Source organism: Aptenodytes patagonicus, chromosome 6 (genome assembly GCF_965638725.1).
Source record: "Aptenodytes patagonicus chromosome 6, bAptPat1.pri.cur, whole genome shotgun sequence".
Classification (NCBI taxonomy): domain Eukaryota; kingdom Metazoa; phylum Chordata; class Aves; order Sphenisciformes; family Spheniscidae; genus Aptenodytes; species Aptenodytes patagonicus.
In genome coordinates, this window is record NC_134954.1 from 16,850,134 (window position 1) to 16,862,296 (window position 12,163).

General features: G+C 36.2%; 1 protein-coding gene across 1 annotated transcript in view; it reads right to left on the reverse strand.

Annotated features, from left to right (window-relative positions):
* NAALADL2 (N-acetylated alpha-linked acidic dipeptidase like 2) overlaps positions 1-12,163 on the reverse strand; it is a 400,097-nt gene that overhangs the window by 144,314 nt on the left and 243,620 nt on the right. Inside the window, exon 6 of the mRNA XM_076341349.1 lies at positions 3,203-3,346. Coding sequence (XP_076197464.1) covers positions 3,203-3,346 — 144 coding nt within the window. The remainder of the gene's footprint in view (positions 1-3,202; positions 3,347-12,163) is intronic.

A 12,163-nucleotide genomic window follows, 5' to 3' on the forward strand; every position in this document is an offset into this window, starting at 1 on the left:
CCATGCAAACACATTTCCTCATATACCATATTATTTAATTTTTCCTAAGTTCTAGAGAGGATCTCAGTTGTGAACCTTTCAGGCAATATCCCTTCAATCTCCCTGTTTACAAGTCTGGCAACTCAAATTCCTCAGGGTTCCATTCATCCTCTGAAAAATATGGCACCTTTTTCCTTATGTACCATAAGACAATGAAAGCTATTTAATCACGCAAGTTGATCTGTGAAATCCTCAGGTCTGCCCTTCTGCCACAGACAGCTGGAGATTGATCACTAGTGAAATCCTAGATCTTTCTCATCTTCTGTCTTCACAGATGCAAATCATACAAGTATGAAAATTCACACTTAAAGCCAAAGAGAAAAATCAGACATGTATCTCTAGTGTTTTTAACTACGAGACTTCCAGACTCCCAGACTTCCATTTAACACCAAAGTATATGATTCATTAGTGATGAAAAACACTTTGTAAATTAAATTCCACTAGACAGATTTACTTTAAATACTCAAAAGAGATTCCTTGAAAAGGGATGATTTGCACCTGACTGAAATCTACCAACTGTCAGATAAGTTAACAAACAACAAAGAAAGTTTACTGCAACAAAGCAAGACTTTCTTCATTGGTGTTTATAGGAGTGCTTTAGTTTTACGGCAATCTTCACAATGTTCTAGCAAATACCCTAGTAATATTCTGTACAGTTTCTCCATAGAACTTCACTCTTAAATTCCTCTTAATCGCCCATTTTTTGGAAAAAGTTCATGGGAGCATAGAATTTCAGATTCATGAGGATTAACAACAATGCACCATACTAACCAAAAAGCAAATCTAATTACTAACTTCAGCTAACACAAAACTAATAACTAACTTCAATTCTCACTATTCGCTTTGTAGGTTCTAAGCATTCACTATCTCTCAGATGGTTCTCTCCATATCTTCCCACTCCCTCTGTCACATTATGTCTCTTGAAAACTGCAAGGCTAAGGGGAAAAAAGAGGCAATGTGAGAAACCTATATCTAAATGTTTAATCATTACTGATGAATCTGCTGTTCAGCTTTTTGAAACACATTGATGAATGATGATCATTTTATCCTAACAAATTTTAAGCCAACCAATCATCTGAATTGCTCATTCACCTCTTTTGACAGGTAAGTGATGAGTTCTACGTCAGAAGTGAAATCTCTCTCTTAAGCTTCTTCAAATCAACAGAAAGACTGCAAATTCAGCCTTCACTGTTCCCATATGCATTGCTCTGTTCGGCATTTTCTCTTTAGCTATTATTATTATTATTATTAAATAGTTATACAAGATTTCTTATCATGAGACCAGTCTTTTATCTCTTCCATTAAAGCTGCTACTGAACACTTCAGCACACTATATGCTCTGGCACATCTATAGTTTCACCATTATTTCCAAGACAAAATATATCATAATGCATTATAGAATTATGCAAAGCTTCTTATTATAGACCCTACTTGCTCAATAAATTAAGAATTTTTTTAAAAATCCCACATGGATTACTGTGGTTCAGAAGCTTTACATGAAATCAAAGACAAGCTGTTGTGTTCACCCAGAGTAAGCACGACATGGATTGGCTCTTACTAGACTGCTAGCTTGGAATATTCTTTCTTTCCAGAAATTTTCCACCACACAGAATTTCTACCTTCTCAGGGAAATAAAACAGACATGCCACACTTGTCACAGAAAAAGTAGAATAAGCTACCTTTTAGGTCATTCTGTCCTGCAGCCTCCACACAAAGCTTTTTGAGAAACAGACACAGTGCAGCCTTTTATCTTTCTAAAATGAGTGTCATTTGCCAGCCCAAATTCATGCTTTCCTTTAGGCACTTCAGCTATTGAAAATTCTGACAATACTAGCAAGCTTCACGCATCCTACCTGGAATGGGTAAGCACTTGTTCCTTCCAAAATGATCTTTTCCCGTTTATATAGTGTTTGTCTACTGGTTGTGGGGAAGATTAGTTCATCTTTAAAATACCTAGTCAGCCATGCATGGAGAGCAATAGTCCTGCCTAAGCACAACAGCTTAAGCCATGAAGCATGAGGTCTTTCTGCCTTTCTTTTTAGTATGTGTAACCGCAAATGCTAACACAAGTCATAAATTTAATCAACCTTTTTTATGACTTCTTGTATTCCTATTCCACAATAACTTTCCAAAAGCAATAAACAAGTGGTACAGCACATATCTGATAATACCATGGTTGCCCTTAAAATTTGCTTTTACTGTTCTCATCACTGTATTTAGCACAGGATACAGTAGCTAACTTAATTTGCCTCCCCCTTCCAAGACCACTGCTTCAAATCAATTAATTTAAACAGGCATTATAATAAAACGTACCATTTTTTCTGCATTTTTTTCTAGTGGAAGATAGACTAGTACAAAACAAAAATCAAGATAGAATTCTGTTTAAACATGCGTCTCATCTGGAATGTTATCTGGAAGGTGTTTCTTCCTTCACTGAAACATTGTGCGGCATCTTTGCTAGAAGATTATTCTCACTTTTTTCCCCCCACATCAGCAATAAGTTTGTTCAAGCAATAATCTGTATGACTTTGCTAACGGCATTATCTCTGAAGAGATACTCTGAATGCGTTCTTTCATTACATCTAGCTCTACTCAAGGTATTTTGTTCTTATCATGATGACTGTTTTCCTGGTGAAACTTGGAGGAAAAGGTGCCTGAAGGTTCAGACAACAATACATAGTTTATTCTATAGCAGATACAAATTAAGGAACACAGAAAGACGTATCACTGTTTAGAATTATAGTAGTATTATGTCAGAGGCAGAAAAAAGACACAGAATAACTTTAATACCGCTACTGGTGCCTTACTGTTAAAATCACATTTGTAGTTGTACAACAAGGCCTAACAAACCATACTGCAGCACTAACAAAATCTCCCTAGTGATGGTATCTAGACAGAGGGGTTTTTAAGTCAATGTTAAGAATTAGAGCTTAATGCCTTATATGAAGAGACTTTTTTTTTTTTTTTTTTTTTTAACCAAAACTTCCATCTATCAGATTTTGGGAGCATAATTTTTAGATTGTTCGTAGTCTCTTCTGGAAAGCAGCTAAGCAAAACGTACCTATAATCAGCTAAACCTCTTAGTTATATAGAGTTATAGAAAATGGATTTGGAGTCCTTGAAGAACACTTCATAGAAGAAAAGATTATTTAAAAAGCATTACCTGTAGCTGGCATTTGGAGGGGTATACACTTATCTCTTTGGACTGTGTCCTCGGGTAAAGAAACAAATTTTTTGGCAAGCACTGCAGAAATTGGTTGTACTAACAGTGTTGTGAGGTTCAGTCGATTTTGTCTGTAGCTTCCATCTTAAATGACAGAAAGTGAACAGCAATTTAGTAAATGGAAATTAGAAGATTTCTCTTCTGCATCAACAAAACAAAATAAGCAAAGATCCACAATACAGCTTAAAACAACTGATTTAGATAAGCAGCCATTATTTTGTACTTACCTTACTGAAAAAAAAAGTCCCTTCAAGAACATGTGCCACAAAATTACACGTACATATTATAGTATTTGGGGAACAGTTCCACAAGAAAGAAACTGTCAAAGAGTCCAAGCAGATATTAGACTGTGTGTGACTTAAACACAACAAATTAAATTGGTGTGTAGTTAAAGGAATCAGTGAAAAATAGAATTACTGATCAGCAATAACTTTCAAATTCAAGTAAGAGCTCAACACAGCCTTACAGAGAAGAACAGACATTTAAACAGCCTAAAACCATGCGTAAGTATCTGTCTGCGCTGAACGATGCTACTACTCATGAGGCTGTTCGTTTTGCTAGGGATGCCAGATCTTTAAATTCCACAGAAGCTGTGCTACTTAGCACTAAAACTGTTTAAGGTGTGAGCTATCACACAAACAAGCTTTTGTGAGAACTTTGACAAGAAACACACCACAGAGGATGCACATTGGTGATATACTGGCAACTCGATGAGACATGCTTCCTTGCATACACCAAAGGCCTGAAAATTTTAATATATACCTTTCTCTTTCAAAAAGAATACAGTCTGATCATCTCATTGACTCAATGTGTGTTCAATTGGTTCAATTGGCAGCTAAGGTGACTATAATTTATTTTATAAATGCAGGGGTGTTTCTGTGATGGAAGGTTGAAGGTTCAGCTGAAGGAGGTCTGGAATAAGAGCGTACTAAACAGGCAGACACGTCAAGTGGAGGAAGGTACAGATCAGAAAGCATCAGAATACTTCATTTACAGCTTTAAGATCTTAAGAAGCCACAGCACAAACCTCACAATATCAGCAGATTCATACATATTTTAAAATCTCCCTTTAACTGTTAAAATGTGAGTTTCCATACACGTGACTGTCCAACATTTAAGTATGTGAAGATTTCTGATGAGATAATGAGATATTTTGGGAGACCAACTGACAGACCTGGAAAAAAAAACAAAAGGCAAACTCTGCACATGGAAATGCCCTGTAGCACCTTCAGGACAAAATGGACATCTGTTTTTCTCAACTATTTCAGCTGGCCTAATAAAGGCATCATCTCTTCCCATGGAAAGCAAGAATACTCCTGCCGATGAAAAGCCCACTATGGAAAAGGAGAGGAGGTTCACAGCATGGGGCAGAAAAACAGCTCCAGAACAACCTGCAAAACGCTGAAAGCCTTCCAATATACCTGCCCGAATCATTTCCAAACTTCCAACTAGAGATTCAGAATACAAGGCCTCGCTCCGAGACCTCTATGAAACAAATGCAACATTTTCTGTTGCCATGGAGTTCTTCACAACCAGAAGGCATCCTTCACGTTCTGTGTGACTACAATCACAGAGGGGAAGAAGCTATCAGAAATCAGCAGCACACGTTTTAATAAATTTCTATAAAATTACTATCAGGAGCATTGTCATTGAACCACAATATAAAAAAATCCACACGCATCCTCCTCCTTCTGTTTTATTTTTGTGCTAGAAGCTCCTTCTTACAGTATACCCTTAATTATAATGCAAAAATCGACCCAGGCTGTAACATTTAAATACGGAAAAAAAATCTGTTGTTCAGCTTTAATACACAGTGGAAATGTTTTCAGCGTTCACTTGGAAAGAATTAGACAAATTTTTAAGTGGAAAGGTGAAACTGTTTCAAAATACGATAATTTAGAAAAAGTTTTGTCTTATTGAAGTTGGGCAGGGTTGAAAATCCTTCAAAGTTGTTACTTCAGTAAATTGATGGTAAAATCAGTTTGCTCAAGCTTTGAGAGTCTGTTTCTGGAATCAAAAAGAATCCTAAAATGTCCATAAGAGATTTGTAACTGAGACATTATTTTCTGTCTATTGTTTGTCAATCTGCAGACTGTATTACAGGAGCAATGAAGCTCAAAATGTTGCAGATGAAAAGCATCTCTCCTTTTTCCATTTACCCACAACTTGAGCTTCACACCTGAATAAACTGTGAAAGATACACTTTTGAGAACAACTTAGAGCAGAAAACCTCCCATGTTTAAAAAGGAATCATTTCACAATATAAGATGGAGTTTGAAGTACAGGACAAAAAAAAAAAAAGAAAAAAAAGATTTCAAATATAGAAAGGGAGATTTAAGTTATCTGGAAGAATAACCTTCTAATAGGAGGAATTCATAGAGACTTGCCTAGGCAGGTGGTAAAATCTCTACCACTGAAATCTTTTTAAAGAAAAGATTAAACAAACATCTGTCAGGAATGACGTAGATATGGTTGAACCCCTCCCTGAGGGAAGGTGCTAGATTAGATGACTTCATGACATCTTTTCCAGGTCTGATTTCTATACGATTCCCTAGTAACTGAACTTCCTGAACTATTTACAAAAAAGCAGTACTGGAATTAATATTAAAAGATGCTTTAAGAAAAAAAAAAAAAAAGAGTAAGAGTTCTTTTCCCTCTGCCAGCCATTTTATTAGTCGCCATGAAAGTACCTTGTTTAGGAGACTGAGGAAAGCTATTTGCATCGTGATCAGGATTCAGAAGTGAAAGATTCAAGGCCAATCTCCTGTGTAAAACACAGTGTAGAGTGAAAAATCTGGAGATTTCCAGGGCTACTAGTTAAAGCACAATCATTCAGTTTTGAAATACTCACGGGCTTGGTGCTGTACCAACCGCAGAACAGTGCAGTGCCAGTTCACAAAGAAACCAAAGTATCAAAAGAACTTTGCGAGATTCTTGCTTGCTCTTTCCCTGCTGGATGCCAGACTCCTTGGAACACATAGTGCTTTCACGAGCTGTGAGCACCACAAATGCTTTGAGAATAATTTAAAGTTGAGATTTTGCTTGTAATGGAATTTAGTTTTATAGCATGAAAATCTTCCAAGAAACAGAATTCCTTCCTCTATGCAAGTCTAACGATCTAACCGTGCCAGGCCTAAAACCGCTATTAATTTAAGAAAGACTCTAGGGAACATACTGGGATGCAAGAAGAAAAAATATGCTAATCAATTATTAAGTTAATTTTAGGAGCACAAAAAGAGGCAAACTTTAGAAAGTTTCTGCAAAGAAAGTGAGGACTACATTTCTACTTTTGCAGTGACTGTGTTTTGTGTTTTCTTTTTCAATGCAAGCACAAACCTTGAGCATCAGTTTCCACACTGCTCAGTCTGGGATACACACTTGTAACCTAGTGTTTCATAGTGTTCTATCACTTAACTTACTGGTATTGGTAACGTATTCTGAGATTTCTGAAAAGTTTTTACTGGGAGAATTTAACAGTAATACTGTGTACCATATACCCCTCAATTCTGGGTTAAAGTACAATTTTACCATCGTTTCAATGATTTTTGTCAAGGCTGAAAAATCAGAGCACATGAAACAGAAGAGAGTTAGTCACAATGTCATACTTCTCTAGTCAAAAGAATATTGCTTTACCCACAACTTCTTCAGTTATGCAATTAGGCTTTTATTTATTCTTCTCTAAAAAGTTTGTGCTATAAGAATCAACTTTCTGTTCATTTTTATTTAAATTCCAGATTCAGACAAAGATTGGACAGAATATTGCATTTAATTGTTATCTGTTTTAAAGTTACCCTCTGTCAGGATCTGATAAAACAAAAAGTTAATAAATAGAACTGTCTAAAAAGTTTACTGAAAAAATTCATTAAAATAATTCCTTCTATGACCTGAAACACTGTTTTAATGATGTCCCCCTGTAAAAGATGGAAAAAAAGCAGAGTCTGACTGAACACTGAACCATAATTGTACATACCCACATCTTTGACTTTCTGCTGCATTAATAATAGAGCAGTATTAGTTTTGAAATATCTGAAGTGAATGGCTCATTAATTTTTCACCTTAAGCTTAATAGAAATTTGACAAACAGTTTTATGCTGAGAATAGACACTCCAAGCAGGACTTCACAGCACACGATAAGAATAAATTAGAGCATGAAAGACAGAATAAAGTGCGTTTGGTCAAATAAGATGGTTCTGTCATTCAATTGCCTGAAGTGAACAGTTAGTTCAGTGCATTTCTGTGAAAGAGGTATTCTTCCGTTTACGCATTCCCAGCCTATCTTCTGCATGGCCCTTTGTCAATACCTGATCTTGTATTAACCACGACAAAATCAAAAATGTATAAACTGACACATCATAGACATTTATATCATTTGCGCTTTGAACTTGCATACAGCTTCCCCCCGACTTTGCTGATACATTCAATAGCTGTTACGTTTCCATTGGTTCTCATGAAGCTCGTCACAATGATTTCTTTATATTGCCCTGCAAAATCAGTTTATCCGTGGTTTTCCTGACTTACATCTAACCATATGCCCAGACTGAAAGGGACTGTGCGGTGCAGTGCAGTGCAAAGGCTTGCACTGTCACACTGGTGCATTACACATCAAGATTTGAGGTTTTTTTGTTGTTGCTGTTTTTGCACATTGCTCTTCCAATGAATAGTTCCACAAAGTAACACCTTTTCCTAAGACAAATCTTATTGACTTCCTATATATTTTTCAATGGCACTATTAGTATGAGTATAGTCATACTCATATGAAATTGCAGGATTTGATTCAAGCAGATTCTTAGAATATAGATCCCGTCTAACCTCTGGTATAAAATGTATCCATCTGCTACACCTCACAAAGTCACTGACATTTTTTTCCTTCCTAAATTCTCTCTTAGATCATGGGAAGAAAAATAAACTGATTCTGGCTGTCATTTCTTGCTGGAAATGGATACAGTGAGAATGTTGATCCAGAAAAACTGATGCTGTTCTCCAAGCACTTATGAACAGGTAATTCTGGGAAAGCCCCACATCTGCTCAGTGTTTGGACTTTGAAAGTCAGATACGTGTTTTTCTGCATATGAAGTCAAAAGGAGAGCGCTTCCTCCATCTCTCTAAAGCAAAGAAAATGGTGCTGATCACCTGTGGTGCTTAAAATGGAAGTCAGAATGGATTTTATTAATGGGAAGGAGAAGACCATAGCTTCAGACTTAAGAGAGTATCTTGAGAGGTATAAGCTAAAAATATCAGCAAGGATAAGAAAAATAACTGGTATAGAAAAATGTTATTCAAGAGGAGAGCAGAACCTGGAGCAGATGCCCATGGAGTAGAAGTGGTAACAAGCACTTTCCTGCTATGTCTTTATTCAGTTCTCTATGAGTTATCCACTAGATTTACAGTGTGGAACGTATGTCAGTTTTGAAGTACTTTGCTTCACTAGCCACTGGTAGTAATATGGAGGAAGAGAAAAGCATTTGCTTCTCTTTTGTAAAAAAAGAACGTTGAAATTCTGCAACCAGGGATTTTAACAGCTGCCCCAACTAAGGACTTTCAAAGCAGCTTTACAGGCAATGAAGCATGAGATGATGAACTGTTCTGCCAATTACAACAGCACCGTGGCAGCTTGCATTTCAGGACGCATGATTCACAAATGGACAAAGGATGCTTAGAACTATGTACTGATTTGAGATATGGGTGAGAAAGACAGCCGTGCCTATAAAATGTTTATGCACATTTACAGAAAAGACAGAACTTAGAGGCAGTGAGGATCACCTAGAAGGAAAACAAGTCACTGGGAGTACTCAGAAAGCATCTGAAAAACATTTTCAAATTTTTCTTCACATTGGTGATGGACAGAAAGACTCCTTTAAAAACACTTTTTAAAAAAATCCACATTCTCATGATATCAAGAGTTAATCAAAAGAGTTTAGAAGAAAAACATCCTATATCACACCACCTGTCATAAACTGCCAAGAGTTAACAAGACCATACATTCATTGATACATACAAAAATACGCAAGACTATAGAGAGATTGTTTTGCTTTACAAAGTATATTCACTGTATTCTGTTTACATCACATTTTATCAATGGAGTGGATGCAAATCTGGTTATATGGTACCCAAGACTGTTCCTTAAACAGATTTCTGTTGCCCCTCAAAATAAAACTAGAAATTCTGTAGCTGATATGAGAAGAAAATATACCTCTAGAACCTGCTGTCATGTTTCTCCCTCCCTCTCGAGGAAATGTGCTTAACCAGTATGAAAGAGAAAAAAATGCCACTCTCCTGTGGCATTTTTCGTGACTAAGTCATGAAAAGGAAAGAGTAATTCGTCCACATATTACAAATAGCCAAAACATATTCTTATGTCCTAGTAAGAATGGAATGTAACAAGGGAGAAAGGACAAGGTAATTCTTAGTCTTCCTGTGTGCGCAAATGCTCATCTCACCACTGAATGAAAGAAACTCTCCACTGCCAGGCAGCAGTTTGGGCCATGTGACATACAAACTACTATCCATCCTTTTGACAGTGATGGTAGATATTCAAAAGGGTTGACAGAAGTTGTATGGGTTACAAGACAAAAAATAAATAGCCCTCAATACTTTAAAAATAAGTTTATTTTAAAAAACCCATAATCATAAATTTCAGTTTCTGCACAATTTGTTCTTTGCATGCATACTGAATTCAAACCAGCATCTTCAAAACTTTGCTATTTAATTTTGGATTTTATTTGAGGCATTCTTGATACCAAAGCATCTGCTTAGCATCTTCTACCTTCATTAAATTTAAGAACACAGGTACTTCACACCATAAACACTCAAAAACATTAGCCACATAAAAAATTTACCACAAAATGCTGCAGCCATGTTACCCGAGTCTTAAATTGGATACTACGTATCACTAAGGACTGCAAAAATAAATACCACAATTCTTATTTAAATTTTAAATCTTTGCACCAAATTAGTGATTCAAACATGGTATGATAAAACAATTCTACAACAAATTTATTGTCAAGTGATATTTTGTATTTTCCTAAAATATGTAGAAGTATTAATCAAATGGAATTCAGCAAAACTGCTTGAAGTGATTGTTTTGATGCTCAGAATTACTGCATAACCCAAAATACTATGTTTCAGACATATACTTGGACTTTTTTTTATCTTTCTTTTAGAATAAAACTACTTCATGAATCCTATATCTGCAAGTCTTATGTTTGAAATATACCTATTTGTTGCTCCCAGAAAATATATTTCCCAGACTATTAACTATACGATGTTCTTGAACGGGAATCTGGAGGGAAGTGTGCATGTACATGTGTGTGCATGAGGGAACACATCAAACTACTGTACTAAGCTTGACAGAGGTGGTTTTTGAAACTGAAATATTATAGAACATTTTGAATTCAAGTGTCAAACACATTATGGAATTTGTTACCAGTTTCATTGAAAAAAATCTACTTTGCTCTGTGTCTGAGAGCTACTTGGGTCCATCCCATCTGCCTGTATATCTGGGTTAAGTACAGCCCTAGCTCAAGTTTATTCCCTTGACCATGGTTGTGCTACGGCTGAATTTTGCCTGCTCTGTTGAAATGGACACAGAAAACATCATCGGATCCCACATTCTGCTACTGCAAGGTTGGAGCATTCCCTTAAATATTATTTGAAAGCAAGAATTTTGAAAACATCAAATTATAGAGTAAGAGTAAGCTACTATGTAAGTGACATGAAACCTATTCCATACTTCATAGTTTATAATATAATTCATAGACACACATTTAGTCTTGAACATAAGCACTTTACATTTGCTTCCATAATGCTTTTTACCTCTAAGGTAAGTAAATGATGGTTTTTTCAAAAAAGAAAGTTATAATACCCAGACTTTATAACTGCCTTTTCCAATCTGCAGTGTCATATTCCAGTCAGACCTTACGTAGTTTCTGATACTGGTTTCCTTTTCCTGTCTGGTAGCAGCCCACAGTGACAAAAACAGCAATGATGATAATGCAGCAGCTCGCGTATTCTGAGTGTGCAAGCAGCTTTTCTTTAGTTTATGGCTAGTTATAGTAATCGGCTGGTTACTAACTCTTCCACGCTTTTTGAAGGAGATGCAAGGATGAGAATAGGGAATAACTGGTATCGGTCACTTTACTTTATGTTTGCCCAGCAGAACCAAAGATTTCTCTCCCTCCTGCAAAAAGGATCCAGGCAGCCCACCAAGCATGGGTATCTACTCAGTAGTGGAACCATTAAGCTACACTAGCAGATAAGGCACAAAGAACCTCCTCTATGAATTATGTTTCCTGTTAACCATTTCAAGAAATAAGCAACTTCTGGCACATTCAAGAGTTAATGGGCTGGTCTTCTAGCTTGTTCACTCATGAAATAAACTTTGGTTTTCTACACTGGTGATGGCCACTGTAGTTGAAACAAACAACAAACATGGAAATGAGACACTGATACAGATTTCCTTCCCTTCAGTGATGATCAAGACTACAAATAGCAAAATAACTGTCTTGCTTTAGGTGAAATATGTTTGCAGCCACCAGAATATATATCAGGTTACACATGCCATCATTGTTCTGGTTACGAACAAGCATGGAGTCCTGTTTACCCACAAGAATGAGATTTATTGTTATTAAAAATAATAAAAGCCCTACAACACTCTACAAGGAATGGAATGGAAATAGAGAATCTCTAAGAAAACACTGAAAGTGACAGGTTTAGGATACCAGTTATTTTGTTTATAGCATGTAGTGAACATTGCAATGACTCAGAATCACATGTTATCTGTATATATTTCGTGGACAACATGAAATAAAATTGCATATGTTATCTGTGGTACACTATGCTTTTCTTACAGTAATATATTTCTCTGATTTATTCTTCCATATTTGTTTGAAAGTCACATTTTGG